Here is a 24249-nt window from a genome sequence, read left to right on the forward strand (position 1 = left end):
CGCTGGGCTCTGGTGCGATGGGTGCCACCAGTGCCACCAGTGCCACGTGGTTCATCCTGCAGCCCAGACATTACGGCATCGTGTTGGGCACAGAGGCGAAGTGAAGCCGCCTCTGATCTGCACCGAGCAACGTGATGTGCACTGTCATCATATCTGACGACTTCAGCATGCAACTCCACTTTCAATATTAAATATCCACCCGATGCTATTTATATTCAGTTCAGTCCAGCTCTGCAGCAGACTGTGAAGCTGCAAGCGTTGTGAATGTGTGACTCGTCTTTCTGTATTTGCTCCTTAATCAAAATCATAACTCATATATTCAGCCATATTTATCCTTTATGTTAAAAACTAAATTCCAGCATCTGCATCAAAATTGAAAGGGTTGTTCCTTGGCCCATGTCCCATCCCTCCACCCTCAGACATGACCTAATCCTGGAGAATTGGCTCCGGACTTTACCCGCAGTTTGGGTTTCACATGCCCAACGCAGCACAGGGTGGTTCTCTGCACAGAGGCGTTCACAACAGCATCAAATCCTCCGCATTATTCAGAGCGAGAGAGGTGGAGCAGCCGGGTGCAGCAGACAGAGGCAGAGTAAGTGACGTATTAACTCCGCTGCGGAGATCACGTGATCGTGTTTACAGCAGCCGGACGCCGGCGCCAGCTCTCATCACCACAAACTCTCTAGACACGCGTCAGAAGCGTCATCAACTCACTTGCGATGAATCCAGAGGGGTTTGAATCCCTGCTGTGTTCTCACATCGACTTATCCTGGATTTCTACGGACTTTATACCAGGAGGTCAGGCGGAGAAAGTCTGCAGAAACTGCGGAGCGTCTCACTCGGACATTTGCATTCACACATGCACCTCCTCTGTGGAAGATGTGGAGGAACTGTAGAGTTCAGTGCATGTCTGAAAGCAGCTTCGGTGCAATAAATCCATCTTTAGCACAAGATCACGTTTTCTTTCTTTGCCGTGGTATAGACGCTTGTCAAATTAAAATGATGTGGTCATTATTTTTGATTTCACGCTCCTCCTGATTTAAACCCTGGACTGGGCACTGACCCATTTAGTGGCTTAAATTTAACCCAGAACGAGCACAAGCTGGATTCATGCAGGTCACACACAGGATGCATGCTAATTCCCAACTTTGTGTCTAGCCTCCTGATCCCACTGCTCAGAACTGCTCTGTTCAGGCAGTTGCAGTTCACCCAGTTGCATTTGTTCTAATGCCTCATGAATGTTTAAAGTTCAGCGCCCAGTTATGTGTCGGAGGAAGATTAAATGCGCCTTTTGAATCGTGTGTGTGTGGGTTTACAGCCTAGAACGAGGGCAGAGTTGGTTTGCATTCGCCAGGCAATTTTGAATCCCGAGAATAATTGTGGATGGAATAAAAAAATTCCTCGAAACTGGCCGGTGTGTGTAGTTTTAATTTCAGAAATCAGTAGTAAGCGTCCATCTGGTGGATTTGCAATGTATCCAAAAGCAGTGCATAGCTGTGAGGGTGAGGGGAGTCGGTAATGAGAGCGGCGCCGGCTGTCGTTGGCGACTCCTGCCTTTGGCACCAGCTGCTACAGGAACCTGTTATAAGGGATTAATCTGAAGACTAGTACTTTTGTGGGGAGTTTTTTTTATTCCCCATGAGTTGTCTCTAAGGGTTTGTCACTTGTTGGTTGCTTACATAAGCACATGTGACGCTCTGCAGAAACGTTTTATCACTAAAAAGTCTCCACGCTTTCATCCTGCGTTTTCTCTGAAATTGTATTTTTCATACGTGGCATATTTTTCCATTTAGGGCTAATCTAGTGAAAATCTTTTCAGCTCTATTTGTGTTTTTTTATTTATAGTTTATACCAAAGTTTCTAGTTAAACTGTAAATAACTTAGCCTCAATTAAAACGTTGTGTCATGGGAGTTTGATAAAGGCATTTTAGGAGTAATTGCCAATTTTCTAACGTATATTTATCAGAATTTGAAATAATTTATTCCCTAATATTAAGTCCCCAAGAAGTCCTGCTCATTGATTTGGTTTTATACAATGAATAAAGGTACAGGTACTAACTGTGAAGGTTGACACAGTATATGTAATATCTGCTCCTGCTTTAAGGTTGTGTCATATGTTTCCTCCTGGTGTTTGTACTTGTGTCCATAACATGCAGTGACACAAACTTTGTTTCCTCCACAGAAAATGGCATTATTAAATCCGACAAGGTCTATGAAGTCATGCTGGCCACAGACCGATCCAATTTCTCTAGGTGTAACCCCTACATGGACTCGCCGCAGTCGATAGGTACGTACTCGTAACACAACTCATGTATTCAAACAGTCTGACATCTGAGGGAGGAGCTGACCAAGTCTCTTCCTTTCTTTTAACCAAAAGGTTTTCAAGCAACCATCAGCGCCCCACATATGGTAAGAAAAGACTCCCAGACGTGCTTGTTCCCATTCACACATTTAGACGCTAAAAAAGAGAAGCAGCCAGAGAGATGTACCACATAAAATTTTAACCTTCATTTTTTTTAATTTTTAACGGTTTAAAATAACAGCCAAACACACCCAGGCAGTTTTATGGATTTGTGTGTTAGCTTTGTCAAACTGAAAGTCGCTTAGAACTCAACATCGTGATGCTAAGAGACACAGACAGAGACAAGTTTCCATGTTTATCAGTTATTTTCAGCCCATATTTATCCTGATTGGCCTGTACCTTGTCATCACTGTGCGCCCCCCCACCCCCGCAGCACGCCTACGCCCTGGAGCTTCTACACGACCAGCTGTACGACGGGGCCAAAGCTCTGGACGTTGGCTCCGGCAGTGGGATCCTGTCCGTCTGCTTTGCACGAATGGTGAGCCACACACGTGACGGGTAAACGCACACAACTTCTCTATGGTGGCTTTCTACATGTAATCATTTAATAAGCTGGAAAACCAGTCAACGTGAAATCAGATGAAGTGAAATCCTTTGTGTTTATGAAGTGAGCCTCATCTCCCCCCCCTCCCTCTGCTCTTTACAGGTAGGTCCTAAAGGGAAAGTTATAGGAATCGATCACATCAAAGAGCTGGTGGATGATTCTATAAACAATGTGAAGAAAGATGACCCCAGTTTGATGACATCGGGCAGAGTGACGCTCATAGGTAACGTGTCATTCACTATATTCACACAGACACCATTAATCAAACTATTTACCTTATTCTGAATAAAGAGATTTAAAGGCTCCTTTTTGGAAATGTGTTTCTATATGTGTTTCGTGATGAAACGCACCCGCGTGCTGTTGTTCGTAGCCTTTACTTGATATCCTGTGTTTCAGTGGGAGACGGGAGAATGGGCTACGAGGACGAGGCGCCTTATGATGCCATTCATGTCGGCGCCGCGGCACCCAACGTCCCTCAAGCTGTGAGTCTCACAGTTTTCCCAATTTCTTCAAAATGGGGATTGTATATAACTCAAGAAATGTGATGCAAATTTGTAATGTCATTCTGATCCATCCTGAACATTTGTATCTTCACGCTCTTAACCCTCCTTCCTCTCCCAGCTCCTGGACCAGCTGAAGCCCGGCGGTCGGCTGATTCTCCCCGTCGGCCCGGCGGGAGGAAACCAGATGCTGGAGCAGTACGACAAGATGGAGGATGGCAGCACCAAAATGAAGCCCTTGATGGGGGTGATCTATGTGCCTTTAACAGACAAAGACAAGCAGTGGTCCAGGTGGAAGTGACTTCCTACTCCCTCCCCTCCTCCCCCCCTTCTCTGCTTCTCACAGTGGCAAAGGTGAAATGGTGTGGCTCGGAGCAGGCGATGGATCACAAGGGGCTGCATTTTGCTGCTTGTCGCCATTTTTTGCTGCCTCCATACCACACCTGCACGTTTTCCTTCATTTTAACACTAAATTGGTTTGTAAAAAACCTGCCTGACGAATGAAATTTGAGCTCGTAGTTCTTTTTTGGAGCCCAAAAAATAAAACCATGAACTAATTAGTGTGACGTGTGAGGTTATATGCTTGGTTTTTCAGAGCATGACTTCTTCATCTGGATTCTAATGACTGAATCGTCGACTCTGTGAGATGTAGAACAATCTAACTATCTGTTTGGATTTTGTTGTGACAACCAATCTAAACTTGCATGTGATTCTAACTCCCAAGTGTTTGCACGATGAGGTCGCGGTTTGTGTTGCTCACAAGCCGCTCGTCCGTTTCTCCTCTCTAACGTCTGACTTGTGTTTCTCGCAGGGATGAGCTTTGAAGAGGAAGACCGTCCGTTTTCCACCTTTTAAGTTTGAACCTGGAGAAGACTTGGATGGGGTCGAACCGCCCTCGTCATGTTGCAAGCATAACAAAAACAGGCTCTTTTTTTGTTTGACATCTAACAACGGACAGCCAGTACCACACCGATGACAGCCCAGAGGAGGCTGGGGAGAAGGACTGCTTCAAGCTCGGCACAGAAATAAAGGGAGAGAGCGTTTTGCTTTTCTTTTACAGGTGCGCGCATCTTTTTTTGGGGGTTTGTTTGATTTTTAATCGCTGGATTTAATTTTTGGTTTTCTCCATCATTTAAAAATGCAGTCAAGACATTTTTACAGTATTACATTTCAGCAGCATCAAAGCTGAATGTGGGAGGGACGCCGGGCAACGACGAGGAGGAAAGACGGCGACTTTTAGATAATTTAACTAGCTACAGCGTGTGTGCTCTCTTCCCTTGCCAGCAGTATTAGGATCTCACACACACAGGCAACACAACAGCTGATGTAACCCACTTTATCCTGTTTGATGTGCGGCACTCTTTAGGTCATTCTACACTTAGAACAAGCTACGCAGTGGATCATAACCGAGCCTGACTCCAGAGCGAGCGGCGTGCTAACAACACTGACACACGTGCACATGCAGGGCTGCGCTTTCCACTCGGTGATGTGCTGCTTTTCTGCCATTAACCAATTTTGTGCAGGCTCTTCTGGTGACCGACACTAAAACGGCATCGTCACTGCTTTGCCAAAACATTCTCCAACAATATAAAGCAAATGAATGTGTGTTTTTCTTGGGAGAAAGAAAGAAAAATCAAAAATCCTACATGGAATAAAAAAAATAAATAAATAAAAAGCACATTTCATTTTGGGTGATACTTGGCTTTCACAGTTTATGGAATGGCATATGAAAATAAAGAGATGTTTTATGTCTGACTTTTGTTATTGAATCTTTTGTGTGTGTACCTCATGTTGTACAAACAGTGAAGCTGAAATATCCTGGATACGAGTGCTGCCGTCCTGCGCTTTCGACATTTGGAGCCAGATTCTGTGCAGCAGTGATGGTTTTGTGGAGCTGTTGTGTAGAGGTCTCACCGATGCATGCTCTCGACCAATGGCGTGTCAGTAACAGCTGTCAATCATGATGTTTCACACCCTTTTTTTTAATAGGGTCAAATAACGAAAACCAAACTTATCAGAAACACGAAGATTTGAACAAAGAGTGATAAGAACTACCTAAAATGACAGAAACCATCGTTTAGGGAAAATTGTTGTGTACATTGACTTTAGTTTGGTCAGTGTCCCACCTGCTTCCATGGAGAAGGTAAGGTTTATAGACAGCCACCAGGGGGCGAGCTAACATCTGGACATTGTTGACGTACATGTCTATGGCTGCAACCTAAAGCCTCACTGAGGTTTGAATAATATTCTAGAGAAAAGACAAACTAGTATTGACCTCGATGGTTGTTTGGTAACATCTTTAAAATGCAGGCTTATTTATATTTGTATAAATCACTGTCAGCACATCACACAAATATTGTCCGATATATAATAAACTTTAATATCTGACATGTAAGACAGCACTTAGAGGAAAAACATCTGCGCAAATACAGTCACATACTCCACAAATAAATGTTTGCTTGATGAAGACGTGTGCAACAGATGCAGGCAGGAGTGGGACCGGACAGAAATCACTATGGTTACTACTGTTCTGGGATATTTAAAGAATAACTCCAACATCAGGCACTCCCGAGTATTAACACTTCTCTCCCCAGGTCAAAGCTACAGAATTTTAAATATCAAATCAACTCATTTGTGGATTAGGTATAATTTTAATAAAGGGGGTAATCCAATCATATGTTTATATATATATATATATCAGTGTACAGGCGTTGAAGTAGGAATGTTGATATTTACCTCCGCCAGGAAAGTTATGATTTTGTCTGCGCTTGTCCGATTACCACAATATTTGGTGGAAGGATGTGATACGGGTCAGGGAAGAACCCAATGAAGGTTGGTGCGGATCTGGATCAGATGGCGTTCGCATCAGGGGGCTTGATATCTATGAGTGTGTGTAATCTGGTGCAGCTTGTTTGAATTTAAGGAGACTGTTGGGCGGAGGTACGCGTTCTACAGAGTTCCCTTCTCGTTCATCATGGATTGAGCAGCAGTGTGAGCTCTCAAGCGTCCGACTCTGTGTCAGTGGTTCTGACAGCAGCAGCAGATCCAGCCGTTCAAATGTAGGGAAACGTTCATGACACCACAGAGTCGGGGTGTTTCCTTCCTGACGTGAGGACAAATAAGAGACGAGACATTCAGAGTGCAAATTTCAAAAAGTCCTGGCTCAAGCTCTTCGTGTTTGACGACGACATCCTCGACGATTTTCTCATTCATCAGATCTTAACACTTGCTGCCCCGGGTTGGTTGGCTACAGGTACATGCCGTTGATGAGGTAATCCGAGTCCTCTGTGGTCAGGGGCCGGGTTTTCTTCAGCTTGTGGCGAACGAGTTTGAGGCGGCAGCCGATAATGAGCAGCAGCAGAGCAGTGATGATGAGTCCGAGAGCCAGGGGCAGGACTGCACCTGGAGGAGGAAACAAAGTCATTACACATGAACCATTAAAGGAACCAGAGCCGGACAGAAACACAGACGTTGGGTCTCACCTGACTCCGGGACAGGATGTCCTCCCATCGCTGGAAATGGTTTCGAGATGGGGACGTCGCTCTCTGCTTGGCTCTGGGAGACTTTAGGTGCAGCTGTAACAAAAACACAAATACACCTCAGTACATGAAGCAGTCAGCCGACTCGTATGTCAGTTTTTTTGAATAACAATAATAAATGTACCTATCTCCGTCTGTTTGGTGATGGGAGGAGCAGCGGTTGCAGGTTTGAAAGCTGGACCTAAAACACATTTCCATTATTTGTTAAACGCATCATAGTTTTTCTGTTGAAGTTACAAAAGGACAAAAAAAAAAGTAATCCTCACTTTTTTGAATACATTCACTGATGCAGTCTGATTCCTGCAGGAAGTTGTTGTGGTTGCCCTGGCAGCCGCCGTACAGGAAGTGTTTGCATTCGCCGGCGTTTTGGTCATAGTACCAGCGGGGGAAGGTGCCTTTACACGGCCCCACGACTGGAGCTGCAGCACAGGGATCTACAGGAAACAGGATACAGAGAAACAGAGTGAGGTTTCACCAATAACACACCGTGACCCTGGTCTATTTCTCTTTATTTCAGGAGGTTTGGTCACTTTGGAATCCACACTACGACCAACCTGAAGGTTAGAGCGGGTCCTACACTCACCTGAAGGTCGATGGTTCGATTCCCCGTCTCCTCATGTCCCACTAAATTGCCTCTAATGGCTACTGCTTCAGAATGTGATTGAACGATAGTGCTGCATGAATGGGTGAGTGTTACCTGTAGTGGTTGATACTAGAAAAGTCCATTTACTTTCAGCTAAGTCTTTTGAATTCTCTCTTCTCTTTACGTTTTTTAAGCTATTTATGAGGCAGAAACACCAACGATTCAGTGATTGTAGCTTCTCAAATGTTTTTCTCTGTTTGTTCTGATTGAAAATGAAAAATGTTTGGTTGTTGTGCTGCAGGTTGAAAAATAAAATAGAAATATGAGGGTGTCTTCACAGGCTTTGGGCGACTGTGACAGACACCATCAACTTTCTGACATCTTATCGACTCAGAAATGAAGGATTTGGTGAGAGAGGATTTCCTACGTTTCCCCCCCCGAAAAAAACAGAGGGATATTAATGATGCTTTTCCCTTTGACGTCTTCTCCCCTCGTCTCAGCTGTGATTTCTCATCTAAGACTCCTGAGAAAACACCTCCCTCATATGATACCTGTGGTAAAACAGCAGAGGGGGGACGATGCTCTTCAGGTCGGTCTCTGATTCAGGGATCAGGTGGCAGACGGGACAGAGGAGCTTTGTTCCGGCACCGAGCTGTTTTTCCCAGCCTACATTTTCCGCTCCGTGCTGTGACTCAGCGTCTGCCTACAGGGCTCCATCTGCTTCCAAATCCAGACACACACTAAAACCATCTCTGCCTCTTGCACTAATGATGCAGAGATGGAGGCTCACAGCGTCGAGGACATTTGAACAACAGCAGCTGAAGTAAAAAATAAATGCTGGTAGATTCACTTAAAACTCATCTTTGTTTATCGTGCAGTTATCGTGTTAGTGGATGGTACATGGACGAACAAAGAATACGTCAAATACATTTATAGTAGTTTCTCCTTTTTATCCATCTTTATATACAGTGTATGGTTGCTGTTATTGGAAATGAAATGTTACAGAGTGTGAATTAAGAGCTTTAAACAATCTTACCTTGACTGACTGAAGTCCTCTGCTGACCGGTACTTTGAGGAGGAGCGGTCTTGGTTCTTTCCTCAGGTGACACGATGTTCTCCACGTTGTTCCTGGGTCCGTCCTGGAGCCTGGACCCGGACTCAGCCTCCTCCGTCCGGGCTCCAGACCCACGAGGGCTGGGCACGTCCACAGGGTGGCTCACCGTCTTCCTGCCGCTGTCGACTGAAGACATTGCAGAAAAAACAAACAAATGATGGAGAGGTTTTTATTCTTGAACCATTAAAACATGATCCGGAATACACAAGAGATTATAAAAGACTGTTTTCCCGTCACTACAAACGACAACATGTATTTCTGATTATGAAACGTTTCTCACAGTTTGGGCAGAAGTCCTCGTCAGAGCGATCTGGACAGTGTTGCTTCCCATCGCAGGCGTAGGTGATGTCTATGCAGCAGCCGTCATCACACCTGAACTGGTAGTTTGAACAGTGACCGGTGCACACTGTGGACACACAAAACTGTAACTGCACCGTTCGCACAACAACTCAGCATCACAAACACGAAAGAATCTGATGTGGTTTGGTTTCGGTGCGTGCGTCACCTTCTGCTTGGTGTTTGGGTGCCAGCACAGTGACAGAGACGTTGTCGGAGCTCTTCTGACCCACTGTGTCGGTGACCGTCATCTGGAAAGTGTACACGCCCTCCTGCAGGTCACTGATCTTCAGGAGCCCCGGGTGCGTCGCCTTAAACACACGTGCAAGAAAGATCGAAGGATGAGTGACAGCTCTGTCGTGTTGCCATTAAACGGAACAGATTTACAACATTGTCCACGAAAACATTTTAATCTTTTCATCTTAGGCCTACTGAGAGTGGAAGTTCTCCTTGCATCATAAATGTTCTGAACATCAGCAGAGCTCATACCCAGCTGTCCCCTTATTAAACCACATTTAAAAACTCAACCAAGATCCATTAATTGAGAATCTGAACGTGAGAAATCAACGACAAATATTCATATGAAAAGTCGGACGTGTTTTGCTTGGTGCAGAAACCGGGCTCCAACACTTCTGCTCTGTTCTCTGAGCAGGTTTAGACACAATCATTTCTTATCTGTGTTGAAACAGCTGAACACAAGTCGCCCTGTTGACTCAACTAATGCAAACACAGCTGCAATGTGCCTCTGATGCCTGCGACTATTCATATACTGTGAATACAAAAGTTAGAATCGTCTGATCCCTCGAATCCCTCGAGCCTCTTTACACCTGTTGGTCTTTTATTTGTACAAAGTAAACACTGACCTTCATGTTGATGGCTGTTTCTCCTTTGACCAGGGTCCACTCGTAGTGGCTGATGCCGCGGTCGTCCACGCTGTCCCGGCCATCCAGGACGGCCCAGTCCGTGGGCAGCTGGATCACCACGTCCTGCCCGGCGTCGCTGCGAGGAGGCTCGTCCACGTCTGCAGACAGAAACACACAGCAATTAGTTTGCTGTCAATCAACAAATCAATCAACTGTCAAATTTTTGGGGTGATTTCTGTAAATGCACTGTAATGTCCACTTGTTTGGATGGAACTAAAAAGATCAGATTTAAAACACCTGCTGCTGGTCTCACTGTCCTGATCTAATTCAGCAAAAGCTGAAAGGTGGAAAAGGCAAATGATTAACTCACTTTATCGTTATCTAGATCAGCTGGACTTTGAAGTGGCTGAAGCTGACGTGGTCAACTGATAGAAACTGTTAGGAAGGTGTAGAAGAACTTTTCTTTGAGGCTTCACACATTCAATCTAAATAAATCAAATCAAATCAAAATATACTGAAACTAAATGACCTTTACTTTTTGCCCAGTATAAAACTAGAACAGATCTTAAACTGATTTGTTGTTAAGTTCGTTATAATGAAGAACAAGTAAATAACCAGTATGTTTACCTGGTTATTTAATACTTGAACTAGAGAACATCTACAATAAAATTATCACATACAGACATATTACTATACAATAAACACTTTGGTTTTACACATCGTCTCATGTATATTATATATATTGAATATATTGAAGTTTTTATATTGAGCTCTTTTTATTTGATTTAAATGCAATGGTTCCCAGTGACGCTGCAGTGCTGGAATAAGAAGATGATCAATAACAAATCACTGTTATTGATCGTGTAGCTGAAGCTCTAACCCCGGATCTCCACCACCACCTCCCCACCTGGTGCCTGGTCCTCCTCGGCCGGTCCCTCCCCGGGCCTCCCGGCTGGTCCCCCGGCGGAGGCCCCGGCGGAGGCCCCGGCGGAGGCAGGGAGGTGTCCCGGGGCGCTGGTGGCGTTGGGGCCCCTGGTGTACGTGCTGAATCCCGGCTGCGGGGCGAAGGAGCACACGCTTCTCCCCCGGTAGGTGCAGTTGAACAGGTAACAGCTGAGGCTGTCGCCGGGCTGCCGCGGCTCCTCCTGCACCACCGCCACGGTGCAGTGCGGCTGGGAGCAGCAGGAGTGCAGGCAGTCCCTCCAGGTGAGCACCCGCTCCGGGGCCAGCAGGAACGTGGCCCCCTGCTCGATGGAGGCCTTGGTGCGGATGATGCGCTCCCCGACGGCGCTGAAGTCGCCCGCGCACGAGTCGATCCCGTCGGCCGCGCGGTCCTGCTGCTGCAGCTGCTTCCGGAACTCCTCCAGCAGCTCCTCCACGCCGGAGATCTTCGACTTGAGGTCGGCGATGGGCGAGGAGCGGCTGTCGGTGAGCGGCACGGAGGAGAGGAGCAGGGCGGAGGCGAGCAGCAGCAGCAGCAGCAGCGGAGGAGGAGGAGGAGGAGGATGCTGCAGAGGAGCCATGTTGTTGTTCAGGAGGAGAAACAGCTGATCCTCACACCGCGGTCCGGAGAGGGAGAGGAACCTGCCTCCATCCAAGGATCAGCCAAGGATCAGCCTCACGAAACACCTCATCTCAACATGAGCACCGCGGAAAGATGGAGGTGGAGGTTCTTCTTCCTCAGTGTTGTCATGGTGAGGAGGGGAGGGGGGAGGGAGGGCTGACGTCACTGTGATGAATAAACACAGCAGACCGGAAGTAGAACACCTGAACCTGACACATGTTCATAATGTCAACAAAACACGAGCAGTTCAATAAAATGTGAGGATTTTATCTCTCTATAGGTTTTATATAGTTTATTATTCAGTTTACTTTATTGTTTTATTATTGTTGTGTTATCAGGAGCGTCTCAATAGAATCTGGGGACCTGGGGGGGCCCTACATTGAACCAAACAGACCCCCCACACACACACAAGAGGAAAATGACATGATACCAAACCATATCATTCTCATCTTAAAACAATCATGACACAGATGAATTCTCCTTTCTCTTATATTTTAATTTGAATTGGAACCCAGCCCCCCCCTCAAATACATAAATACGTATATTTCAAATAAATGAAGACACGTACAAAACCATTTATAAAACAGATGATTTCTCCTTTCTTTTATATTTGTATTTAATCAGCTGTGTTTAAGTTTTAACTAAAGAATGATAAAATCACCTTACTTTTTGCCCATTATCAGACTAGAGAAGTCCGAACTTGTTTGTTGTTGAAACTCACGAATATAATGATCATGTTTACCTGGTTATACTCACATAAAACACTTATTTGATTATTATTTACACATATTTAATAATAATACTCGTTGTCATGGTGAGGGCGGAGGCTCGTATTCATCACTGTGAGAAACAAACACAACAGAAGACCTGAACCTGACAAACCTGTTCATAGTGTCAACAACCGCAAAACAGCCTCCTCTTTCAAATAAAAAAAAATCTACGATAACGTCGACATTCAATCACATTTTCAACACGTTTCACAGTTTCAAGATGAAAAGTTTTATTCAACAGTATGACACAAACATCTCGATTCATTTTCGATGTAAAACATTAACGGAAACACAGCTCGTGGTTAGTTCCCCCCCCCCCCCATTTCTGACATCATGTTTTAAAATAGCAAAAAAAGTCAAGGTTCTTCCATTTCATATTTTCATCACAACATGAACGTGACAGGAAGTCGTATCACACGAGCACGTTTGTCAGTGTACAACAACAGAAAGAGAGCAGATGATGTGACGTAACATTAATTACTAAACAAACATCGTCTCCTAGGATTTGTGATACAAGAAAATACAATAACGTCCCGTTTACTTTTCACGTGTTCATCTTAGACTCGGTCTAGTCCCACATTGAGATTCAACTAGGCTATGTTTATCAATATATCTTTTTTTTAAAGTACATAAATGTGATTCACATATAATTTTATAACACAATATTTACATGTTTCCGAAAAATAAAAAAAAATGGAGATTCCTAATATAAAAAGAAATGTGAAAAAACTAATTAAATAAGTCTCTGAACAGTAAAAAACCAAAAAAACAGGGCATGCACTGACATCCTTCAAATAACCACAACAATTAAATTAAAGATCCACTTAAATAAAGTAGTGATAAGATGAGAGAAATAGGAGTACAGATGGTTTTGAATGCAGTATTTTGTATCTCAGGCTTGTGTTGGTCAGTTCTGTAAACCTTTTTAAAGACAGGAGGAAATGTTGTTTTAAGGTTTTAATGGTGGATTTTTCCCACAAAGCGTCGCTTTTAAACGCACGTGTAACAAAAAGCGGCGCCGCGTCGACGATGCGACAAAACCAGTGGCACTTCTCAGTGATTGTTTGCCCGTCAAAATGACCTCGTATCCAAAATCCCTCGTTTCAGGATTACAAAACAGCAGGACCTCGCCGCTCAGGGGTTAGTGTTTGTTCCTCTGCGGACCCGGCGATCACAGGCGCTGCTCCTGAACGTGTCGCTCTTATAAATACTGAGGTAAAGAAGAGAATACTGAGTGTTTGATTCGGGGACACGGGTCCAGGCTTCTCTGGGCGGGCGTTGTCTCTGAAAGGCCTCAGGTCGGCTGCTGCCTGTAGTCTGTGATGGCCTTCCATAGTTTACACAGGATCCCACCTCTGACAGGACACACACAGTGACAACGTTAGGTTATATATTATAAAACATGACAGAAAGTAACACACAGCCGACAAAACAAAAACATATAACTCAGTTTTTAAAGAAGCTAATAAAGTTTGTTTAGCTGCGTATGAGTTTCATGCTGATAAATCCTGACACAGAAAGAAAATTATTCAGTTTTTTACCCCTGTTTGTTGGTCTGTTTGTTTGTTAGTTTGTTTGTTTGTTTGTTTGTTAGTTAGTTTGTAGGTCTGTTTGTTTACTTGTTTGTTTGTCATATTTTGTTTGTTAGATAGTCGTCATTAGAACCCAACCGATGTGGATTTTTAAGGGCAGATGCTGATACTATATTTGAAACTATTACTAAGATGTGGTTATCAAACTCTTATGACAAAGAAATGTAACTGAGGCTTGATGTTTAACGTCAAACTTTATTCTAAATAACTATAAATAGAAAGAAAACAACCAAATATGTGGCATATAAAGATGTAAGATGTAATCCATCGTGTGAGGTCAGGGAGGAGGAGGGGTTTGTCTGTGTGAGGGGAGGAGTTTTGAGGGGGGAGGTCCTTTAAGGTCTGAGTGTTTCCAGCTGTGTGTGTTTGTTTGAGACCATGCGGCTGTGCACCAGTAAGTTTCTTTGATTTATTGTGTGAATTGTTTGAGAATTAATTTTGTTGTAGCTTAGTACTGAAAACAGAATTTAAAAAGTGTTGTTACCTCAGTCTTAAACTCTTCAGATCTTCTCTCGTTACATCGTGGAGGATGTCGTTCAGCGTGTACTCCTCATTCAGGACCTGAGGGGACACAGAGGGCAAATATCAGGCTGTGTGCAAACAATAAATATAATAAATTAGAAAATGAGACGCATGAAAAAACTGACAAAGTGACTTATTATTGATGCTTGATTATTGATCTCCTAAATGTGTAATACCAATTTCTGTCTGTGCAATTCAATGGCTAATGTGCAATCTGTGTCACTGTATATATTCTCACACAGTTTATATTCTGTTTACACTGTATATATTACTTCTATTCCATTTATATCTTTTATATTTCCTAGAAAGTGTTGTACCTTATTATTACTTCACTGATATCTATTTTGACTTTCCTCTTTGCTGCTGTAACGGCAAATTTCCCCATTGTGGGACTAATAAAGGATCTTATTAAAGAAAAGGAGAAACCGGACGTCACATTAGTCAAACAGAGGGACTCACCTTTTCGATGGCGTCCTGGTCGGCACCGTAAAGGCTCAGCCAGCCGCTCAGCTCCGAGTCCTCTCGTGTCTCCGCGGGTTGACTCGTCTGTTCTTCAGAGGACAACGTGAAGACGTCTGCCAGAGAAGAACAAACTTCTTTAGTGAACTGGACAAACTGAACATTTGCACAAAGAAATGGAGCAGTAGCTGCAGGAGGTACAGAGTGGTACAGAATGAAGGGGAATCAGACCTGCGGGCTCCGATCGCAGCCTCAGTAGTCTGATCTCCTGCTCCCTCTCCTCCAGCACCTGCTGCAGGATGGACTGATACTCCCGCTCCCTCTCCAGCAGCTGTTCCAGCAGCCTGGAGTCAAACAGGAAACGCAACAGGATCAGATGAATAAATAATAACACGTCCAATGGCTTGTGTATGTGATGGCGGTGGCGTCTACCTGTTGGTCTCCAGCTTCATCCTGCCCAGCTCCATGCTCACAGAGCGCTGTGCGTGGTGGGACTCGTGTGAGACGGTGGAGCTGAGCGTGCTGACCCCCGACGTGGCCACCGTGTCGTCGTGAGCGGCGATGGTGGGCGCTCGGCTCTGGTGGGCGGAGTTTCTCTGCTCGTCGTCGTCGACGTCGTCCTGATCGGCCGGGTCGCTCTCTGAGGCCAGACTGAAGTGAGGCCGCAGCTCTGCACACACGATTCAGTTATTAATGATCCATAGGACGAATATGATGCACTTTGTATTTCACACGTGAGGAAACATGTTCTATGGGAAGTGTCATGAATTCTGATGCTGCATTAAGATGAAGTTTATTAATTGATCAAAAGAAACTAGATGAATCGCAATTTGAGGTATTAGTATTATTTGAAAAACTTTTTGTTTTTCTAACTTTTAGCAGTTTCTGTTTTGTATTTTTGTAAAAGGAATATTTTGAGGTTTTGGACGTTGGTCGGACAAACAAGCAAATAAAATGTCTCCTGATTTTGTTTACTTCTAATGGTTATTTTTACTATTGTCTTACATGTTATTGACTGAGCCATTAATTGATCGTTTGGATCGACACAGTTTAAAAAAAGTTGATGCAATGACAAAGTAATTTTTTACACGTGATAATTCCTGGAAAGTGGTTTTCAGATCATAAAGGGGATTTTCCTTTATCTTATTGCTCAGCTACATCAAAAAAGAACCAAAGAAAATCTAACTGATTATTTTCCTAGTAACATAACTTTGATTAAATCCAATAGTCTGTCTATGATCTAATTCAACAGGCTACTTTTCAACACTCTGCTTCCTAAAGTCCAGTCCTTTAACATCTCATACAACCACAGCTCGTGTGTTCATCAGACAGTCGGCGCTGCCCCGAGGGACAGAAGATAATTTATGTAGCGGCGCTCGGGGACGATACCTGGCACCAGGATGGTGATGGCCGTCTGCACGGCTTTACGGATGATGTTGTCCAGAGCGAACATCCAGTGAGGCTTGATGTTGTGGTTTCTCAGCACTTTGTTCACCTGGACATGAGGAAATGAGAAACAGAAAGAAAGTGATAGTATTTCTTTTTAATTTCCCTTATTTCATTTTTCACATACTGTCGGTTTGTCTGCCAGTGTTTTTATCCACTCCATTTTAAAATGGTTGAATTTATGACTAGTCTGTTTTGTTTTTTGGTTCCATTGTAAAGCATTTTGTATTTTGAAAAGCTCTCTATAAATAGAGTTTATTATAATTATTACTCATCCATCATCTAAACAGCTTATTCTTTTGAGGGTCGCGGGGGAGCTGCAGCCAAGCCCAGCTGATATTTGGGCGACAGGCGGATAATTATCATTATATCACTGTACCATTTTTTTGATTTCTTTAGAATTATTAAGATGGTTAAAACATTATTTCCTGTAATTTTAAAGTATTTTATTGTTTCTATATGTAATTATCTTATGCAGTGAAGGAATCTATATAAAACCATATTATATTTGCTGATGTTTTAAGATCTGAACTACAAACCTTTTGAATGCATGAATTTCTCCCACCTCCACTCTGAACTGTTCCCTCTGATGACCAACAGGGGGCATCAGAGCCTCGTCCTCTTGCAGGATTATGCAATATCTCTCCCTGACACAAAAACAACCACTTGCTCCTTTGCAATTTTTTTCTCATCACCCTGTTTCTGAGGGGACGGGCATAAACCGCCCTTTAACGTTAACGTGCAATTATTCCTGACAGATCGGCCTTTTGTTTCCTCACTTAAAGGTTACGAGTATTTTCACATTTATCCGTCTGATCTGTGCGCGGGAGGAGCAGCAGCAACATGGTGCTTGTAGCAGCAGCTCTGTTCTGCAGCTCTGTGAAATGACAAGAACTGCACTGAAGTGATCAGAGGTTCATGCAGTGACTAAGAGAACCTCCGCCTACAAACACGGGAAGAACAAACCTTTGAGGAGACTTTTTACAAATCAAAATCTACAAGATAATATAAGATGAGAAGAAACAAACAATCTCTGGAGCCTCGAAGCTACAATTTGGGTCAGAGACCGTTTTGAGTGTGATCCTCTGCAGCAGAGACGTGGAGTATTTCTTTGATTCATAATTTCTTTATTAATAATTCACCGTGGGATGAGATGTGAGATTCAATTTTGAGATTTGCAGCGACGAGCTCCTTGACCCTCGGTGATACTCACAGCGTCCTGGAACCCGAACAGCACGACCTGCAGCTGGCTGATGGCGGTGCTGTCAAAGTCCAGCTCCAGCTTGAGTTGCGACAGCGTGTTGGCGATGATCTTCCTGTCCGCCATGCGAACGAAGTCAGCCAGGCTGACCACGAGGGTGGAGATGTGCTGCGGCTTCAGCTTCATCTCCTCGGAGCCCTGGAGGCGAGGAAGAGGAGAGGAAGATGAGGCGAGGCTGATGTACACAGGAGCTATGGAGGAGTTTATTTATTTATTCTTCCGTAGCTGACCTGTGTGAGGGCCTCCCTCAGGTTGGACACCACCTTGTCCCGGTCCTCCGTCAGGATGTGGTGCAGCGTGGCTCGTCTCTCGCTGTCCTTCCGAAGCATAAAGAAGCCGGAGTCCTTCTCGTCGGGGGACGGGGGGGCACTGTGGTCCTCGAAGTTCTCCACAGGAATGCTGAGGAGAAAGAAAACACCATTTTCCAGCTTTAATGAAGTTCCCGAAATATACTGTAGTTTCCAAACAAACCCACATGTAAAGCTAATCATATAGGTAATAGATTACTCATTGACATCATTGACTGGTGCAGCAAAACCAACACAACTCCATCATGTCAGATTTGTAATGAAAGGCAGCTCGGACCCTGTTTACTGGAGATTAGAAACACGTCTGGGCCTCGTTCTACCTGAGGAAGAGCGACCTGGGCCCCTTGACATCTCTCTCGCTGTAGCACTTGATGCTGGGCTTGAAGATGAAGGGGTTGGAGTTGAGGTCGTTGTCAGGGGAGACGGAGCCGTACTCGCTGCTGCTGCTGGTGTCCTCCACCACCACCGGCACCGGCAGGGAGATGCTGCGCAGGTACTCTGTAGGAAACACAGGATGAGGTCAATCCTAAATGCTGCCGCGTTCAGACACTAATAATCAGATTCATTGCTCTGCAGCAGAGGGATTCTGTGGCAATCAGGAGGAAAGAGAGCTAAAGCTTTGAAGATGGTGAAATTAGAAATGGTGCTAATGAAATTTGGATTCCTTCTCAGAAAAGACCTCAACGCCTCGAAATTGATGCTATACTTTATAATCAGGTTTCGGATGAAGAGCTCAATCGGATGCATCTGGCAGGAAATGACACCGTGCATGAATAATAAAAGAGGCATTATAAAGGCATCCATGCTTTTGCAAAGAAGTGAAGCTGTGCAATGTGTATTTTGAGTTACTGGAAAGCTCAGAGCCGTGCGAGGCAGGAGGCCACTGGCAGCAGAAAAATGAAATCTGTAGCCTCCATATTCTCGGCAGCACGGCAGCAGGCAGATGTTTCCTGGAACTGACGTCCTGTTTCTAAAACAGAAATCCCTCTGGTGGTAAATATGTGTGAGGCCGTAAGTGAAATAGCTCACCTGACCCCGGTGACAGAGCTGTGGGGGAGAAACATGAAATGTGTGTCAGTGTTTCATCGAAGGAGACAACAGACAGAGAGAATAACATTTCCAAATATGTAGCTTTTGTGTGTTGATGCCAGAGGACATGAGAGCATCTCTGCTGCAGGAGACCGTTCTGATGGATAGATTCTCCAACAGGAGCAGGAGGTTAATATTAAAGCTTGGGTCCTTATAAGGACAAAATACATATTTACTCTAAGTAATTAAAGCCCTATTGGCTGTCAAATTCATCCTTAGTGTCATTGTGACTGGATCCAATATCGGTTTGGTTATTGTGTTATTTACTAATGATAATAAACGCACATGACCAATCACAAGTCAGTCTCAGCTGTCAATCATGACGTTTCACCACATTCTCGTGGCATCGGATAACTAATTAAAAAAAAGTAATTAAATAAATTTTAAAAAAATGTATTTGATGTGTACTTTTGTTTGTATCATGTCCTGTCTGAGGCTGGGTTTATGCCTATACCGCAGCCAGCCACCAGTGGGCGATAGAGATGCTTTGGCTTCACTTCTGGGATCGTCCATCTTTATTTACAGTCTACGTGACATCTTCTTGTTAAAATCACACCGACTTAATGTAAATATTTCCAAGAAGAATTTTGGAGATTTAAAAAAACTGCCAGGAAACATCAACATGGTTTTCTGCACCTGTGAAGCTGCCCTTGCCCTTCTTCTTGCGGCTGGTGACGGTGAGGAACTCGTCGGTGAGCAGGTCGAGGGCGGTGGCCCGGTGGTCGGGGTCGGGCTCGAAGCAGCGCAGGATGAAGGCTTTGGCCTCCAGCGACATGGACTCTGGGATCTCTGGATGGATCTTGAACATGCCCACCTGCAGAGGAAGAACGGCTCAGACTTCAGAAAAGATAAAAAAACGTTTTTTCTAAGAACTCAAGCCCTCAAGGGAAATGATCTGATTACCTGCAGCGAGCTAACGTACCAGGAGACCCCCCCCCCCCCCAATGCTCAAAGTGCGAGACTCTCACGACAATGAGAAATTCCTGCGGCGGCTGACGAGGAGTGTTGACTTAAGATTAGCAGGGAGAGGCCCCTCCCTGGAGAAATTCCACGTGGACGAGTGAAGAAAACATCCAGACGGTAAAAGTCTACACGGCGTTCGAAGTGCAGACGCAACACGACGAGAGATGATCCGACTGAACCTGCAGTTCCACAAACCCTGTGACACTTGATCCCAGTTGTCTCAGTGTTTAGTAACGTACAGAAACATACATGTGCTTGTTTGAACTCACATCCGTGTAATTGAACCACAGTGTTTGGAAAGTTCCACGATTCAGAGCTTCGACAGGAGAAGCCTCTCAGACCCTTGAACGTACAGTTACCGTCCCTACTGGGTCACACGTGGCTGAGAAGAATATTTCACTGGTGTGTCGCACTTTGCTTTTCCATCCAAAGTGTGATATATATAAATTCTGCGTGTATCAGGGGGGAGAGTAATGAGCTGAGCCCCAGATGTTCATAATCACAACTGGAAGACACTTTCTGGAAAACGTCTCAGGAGAAGCAGCTGTTTACCGTCGTAAAAAACCTAAGAGTAACAGTTACCCAGAGGAATGATGGGAATCCGCGACCGCCGGCGTCTCTCACCTTGAACATGGCGGCCTGTGGTTCTCCCAGTTCATAGAAAGGCGGTTTCCCAGTCGCCATTTCTATGATGGTGCAGCCGAGAGACCAGATGTCCGCTGGTTTCCCGTATCCCCGGGGACCCTTGTCTATGATTTCAGGAGCCATGTACTGGAGTGTGCCTGAAAAACAACACAAACACAAACAAAAACCCCACAACAAAATACTTAGATAGATGGTAAAGATAGTACAGAAGTAAAATACTTAACGTAGCCATAAAAGTAATTTCTGCAAAAGTTTGTGTCTGCAAAACCATAATGTTTAACCACTTCAATGCATTTTCCACAGTTTCAGATTCCGGTTGCACATTAGTGACGTCAGGAGAGAATGACAGAAGCTTCCATTAGGACTATTTACCAGTTTCCTCCGTCCTGAGGTGACGACACAGTTCTTTCAAACCAGTCGTGTCACAAAAGCTTCACCGGAGCTTCTGACGTGTGTTTGAGCAAAGAGCCTCTCGGTGCTTTCACATAATCACATTCGAAATTTTTTGAAAGGACTCTTTTGTTCTATTAATAACCTGCTGCCTGCGTGTGTGCTGCTTTTAGAAGCTCGCACTCTGGGCTAAAAACAGACGGGGACACATTAATAGCAAGGCCCGGGCTATAAAAAGGAGTAGCCCAGTTTCCTGAATGAGGCTCCACCGTCGCAGGGTGAGTCCCTTTCTGCTCCAATCAGCTGTCAGATGCGTTACTACTCCAAGAGGTCAAACTGAGCCGCGATTGGCCGCAGCGTTTGGCGGCATCACGGGGCACAAACCTGCCAAAGCCGACGCGTCTGAACAGCAACAGTGAGCTATTTTCAGGGATTTCACTCACCGAGGCTGGATCACGGCTCCGAAACGGGGACAGCCGGAGAAAAGTGTTATTATTCCTCACCGAGCAAAGTTTAACCCCTTGAAAAACGTCTAGTTTTGGGGGTGAAATTAAGCCGACGACATGTGTTGCTGGGTGAAAGGGAGTGATTGAGAGTGTGGGTCAGTGGGTCAGCGGGTACCTGTGAACGTCTCAGTGCAGGGGTTGATCCCAGCCAGCCTCTTGGAGGTGCCAAAATCGGATATCTTCAGCACGCCGCTGTAGGTGTTGATGAGCACGTTGTCACCCTGCAGATTGAAAAGACAGACAGTGAGAACAGATAGAGGACCGCAGGGTACAGCCACTTGTGAGGGAGGAAGACGACGGAGGAAGACGATGGTCTCAGCCAAAACAAGGTGATTACCATTTAGCTGCTGCTGGTTATGTTTATACGAGCGTGTTGTTTAATCGGGCGGATGCTTGAGGAAGAACTGCAGTTAATGATTGTCTGTGATGGAGGCGTTATCAGTGTTTGTCTGCCATGACATGACATAACCGGCAGGAGATCCGCTCTTAGGTAAAGCACTCAGACGCTGAGATGTGCAACACAAATAAAACCTGTCTGACCCTTTTCTTATATTTCATTTATTCTTTTATCCAGGTTTTGTGTTTTAAATTTTTCCTCCAGCAAAGAAAAACTGTCCAAAAGAGAATTCTGCTCTAAAAACACTTTGACTTTGGACAGTTATCCTACTTTTTCAGTTTCAAATCAGTTTTTTAAGATTTGAACTGAAAATGTATCTCAGACAGAACTGACATCTTCTCCCCGGGGATTTCTATCGCTGACGTTTCTGCAGCTCGTGCACGACTTTCTGTTCTTGCAATGCAAATCCTCTCTGCAGCGTTGGAACATCCCACCTGACACACGAGTGCTCGTCACGAAGTTGGTTCAGCGCTGTGTAATCAGTGTTAATCGAAGAGGCCTCTGAACGCAGCCTGGCGGAATATAAAGCAATGATATTAAAATCTAAGATGGCTGCAGTCTAAATGATCCTTTCCCTCAATTCTCTGAACAATATACTTTCCGGTAATTATCCTGCAATAAGGCAACGATGCCACGAAGGTAATTAAAGAAACCTCAGTCGGATCGTTAACTGCACAATAAGGTGCGTGGTACCTTGATGTCTCTGTGTGCGATCTGGTTGTCGTGCAGGTACTTGAGCCCCTCGAGGATCTGCCGCGTGTAGAAGCCGATGGTGGGCTCGTTGTTTTTCAGAGGGCCCCACTTGGACCTGAGCAGCGCCGACAGACTCCCTGCACAACAACAGGACCAAAAAACAATTAATACGCTCGCTCTGACCTGAGGTCAGCAGCACGGGGCTGATTGGTCCAACATTCAAGGCCTCTCTAATCAGGACGAAGAGCTGACGCAACCGGGACAAACTCCGTTCTCCAGGAGATTGTTCCAGAAAAGCAGTTTCAATGTGATTATCGGTGCTTGTAATGTATAATATATACTTGTTATAATAACAATCTACGAACTTTTGTTAGTTGTGTGTTAAAACGTTGTTATTGTTGTTTCCGATGCTCCGACACACGTTGTGTTTCTCTCCTGTTTGAGTCAAACTCTCTTCACGTCTTCTGGTTGCTGTTTTATTAGTTTTAGTTTAAAGAGCGTGAACAGTCGTCTCACCTCCGGGAACCTGCTCCATGAAGATCTTGATGAAGCCGTTCTCACTGAGGGAGCCGAGGTACTGGACGATGTTCTTGTGCTTTAAGTGCTTGTGGAGAGCGATCTCCTCGTGGAGCGGCTGAGAGTACCTGCGTTACAGAAGAGGGAGATTATAAGGAAATTACACGGAAACAGATAATCTACATAGAAGAAGCTCGGTTAAGAACAGAGAACGTCTACAATGACTAAATCTCTTAAATCTTTTTTTCGAACGATTCATCTGAAAAAGATGAGGGGCCCCAAGTTTACTGGAAGACTTTAATTTGAATATACAAATAGTTGCACATACACACATAGAAAATACTGCAAATTGAAAGTATTGACTACTAATATTATGTTTATCTACACATTTCACAAGGTGATTATAACTAAACTGAAACTTAAAATAACCAAAACTTTGGTCAAGGCAGCAACTACTGATTAGTTTCATTATCAATTAATCTAACAATTATTACTTTGATTATTTCACTAACTATTTGGTTTATAAACGTCTATATCCGTATATCAACAGCTCCCTAAACTCAGGGCGGTGTCTTTAAATGTCTCATTTTGTCTTAAAGCTGAAAGATATTCATTTCACGATGAAGATTAAGAAAACATACATTTATTTACATATGACTCCATATATAAATAACGTGTCCAGAGCCACGACCAGAGGACTGAAGTGTAAAAACACTGAGGCTGGATCTCGATATCTGTTCCCAGCAGCAGGAAACTCTTCACATGAATCACACCCTCCGTCTCTCCCCGTCTCCGGCTCTGAATCCACTGGTGAATTATTTACCCAAATTCTCCACATTCTTCGCAGCTGAGCGCCCCGCTGACTCGCTGATGTGATTAGTGCAGCAACGTGTGGCGGGCGGACTCATCGGGTCTGTGACGGAGCCGGAGACGAGAGGGTGGAGGGACGAGGGGGGGAAGGTGGACGGCCGGAGTTTGTTCTCCATAGAAACCACCAGGGACACAGATAATAGTAATAATAATAATAATAAAACCCCCATGTTGTCTTTCTTCCTCACCTGCTGTCTTTCTCTGGGATTTCTTTGATGGCCAGTCGGACCTGGTTGCTGAGGTCTCGGCCGGCGTACACCACGCCGAACGTGCCTTTTCCCAGAACCACCCTCTCTCCGTGCTCGTCGTACTCATAGTCGTACTGTGGACACAAGCACAACACACAGGGAACTGTGATTTGTGACAGTGGGGATGTTAGATGTAATATATTGTTTTCATATAAACAACTGTGATCCC

General features: G+C 44.6%; 3 protein-coding genes across 7 annotated transcripts in view; 1 reads left to right on the forward strand and 2 right to left on the reverse strand.

The window, feature by feature from the left end:
- pcmt (protein-L-isoaspartate (D-aspartate) O-methyltransferase) overlaps positions 1 to 5034 on the forward strand; it is a 5934-nt gene extending 900 nt beyond the window's left edge. Inside the window, exons 2-8 of one of the 3 annotated variants that reach the window (XR_004613315.1) lie at positions 2183 to 2287; positions 2378 to 2409; positions 2736 to 2840; positions 3009 to 3129; positions 3303 to 3388; positions 3528 to 3760; positions 4218 to 5034. Coding sequence is in view for 2 of the 3 variants with exons in the window: in XM_034580380.1 (XP_034436271.1) it covers positions 2183 to 2287; positions 2378 to 2409; positions 2736 to 2840; positions 3009 to 3129; positions 3303 to 3388; positions 3528 to 3697; positions 4218 to 4230 (632 nt within the window). In the remaining variant the exon portion in view is untranslated. The remainder of the gene's footprint in view (positions 1 to 2182; positions 2288 to 2377; positions 2410 to 2735; positions 2841 to 3008; positions 3130 to 3302; positions 3389 to 3527; positions 3761 to 4217) is intronic. The other 2 variants (XM_034580380.1, XM_034580381.1) reach the window with 2 other exon arrangements.
- Positions 5035 to 5768: 734 nt separating this feature from the next.
- On the reverse strand, positions 5769 to 11525 carry lrp11 (low density lipoprotein receptor-related protein 11). Of its 2 annotated transcripts, none has more exons than XM_034580376.1 (9): positions 10722 to 11525; positions 9842 to 9999; positions 9148 to 9289; positions 8923 to 9048; positions 8565 to 8768; positions 7212 to 7379; positions 7070 to 7126; positions 6889 to 6981; positions 5769 to 6808 (listed from the first exon to the last, which is right to left on the reverse strand). In XM_034580376.1, the coding sequence occupies exons 1-9, from the start codon at positions 11362 to 11364 to the stop codon at positions 6654 to 6656; spliced, it is 1746 nt and encodes a 581-aa protein (XP_034436267.1). In that variant the 5' UTR covers positions 11365 to 11525; the 3' UTR covers positions 5769 to 6653. The 2 variants fall into 2 exon arrangements, with proteins under 2 accessions (XP_034436267.1, XP_034436268.1); XM_034580377.1 differs by having other exon boundaries at positions 10749 to 11524.
- Positions 11526 to 12314: 789 nt separating this feature from the next.
- map3k5 (mitogen-activated protein kinase kinase kinase 5) overlaps positions 12315 to 24249 on the reverse strand; it is a 47480-nt gene continuing 35545 nt past the window's right edge. For both annotated transcript variants that reach the window (XM_034579857.1, XM_034579858.1), the window contains exons 15-31: positions 24021 to 24154; positions 22963 to 23090; positions 22447 to 22583; positions 21472 to 21577; positions 20440 to 20597; positions 19489 to 19666; positions 18793 to 18810; positions 18084 to 18261; positions 17686 to 17854; positions 17408 to 17593; positions 16138 to 16243; positions 15181 to 15418; positions 14980 to 15092; positions 14749 to 14864; positions 14252 to 14328; positions 13212 to 13530; positions 12315 to 13162 (exon numbers count right to left, since the gene is read on the reverse strand). In XM_034579857.1, coding sequence (XP_034435748.1) covers positions 13470 to 13530; positions 14252 to 14328; positions 14749 to 14864; positions 14980 to 15092; positions 15181 to 15418; positions 16138 to 16243; positions 17408 to 17593; positions 17686 to 17854; positions 18084 to 18261; positions 18793 to 18810; positions 19489 to 19666; positions 20440 to 20597; positions 21472 to 21577; positions 22447 to 22583; positions 22963 to 23090; positions 24021 to 24154 — 2103 coding nt within the window. In that variant the 3' untranslated portion in view covers positions 12315 to 13162; positions 13212 to 13469. The remainder of the gene's footprint in view (positions 13163 to 13211; positions 13531 to 14251; positions 14329 to 14748; positions 14865 to 14979; positions 15093 to 15180; positions 15419 to 16137; positions 16244 to 17407; positions 17594 to 17685; positions 17855 to 18083; positions 18262 to 18792; positions 18811 to 19488; positions 19667 to 20439; positions 20598 to 21471; positions 21578 to 22446; positions 22584 to 22962; positions 23091 to 24020; positions 24155 to 24249) is intronic.

Source organism: Hippoglossus hippoglossus, chromosome 24 (genome assembly GCF_009819705.1).
Source record: "Hippoglossus hippoglossus isolate fHipHip1 chromosome 24, fHipHip1.pri, whole genome shotgun sequence".
In the NCBI taxonomy this organism is placed as follows: Eukaryota; Metazoa; Chordata; class Actinopteri; order Pleuronectiformes; family Pleuronectidae; genus Hippoglossus; species Hippoglossus hippoglossus.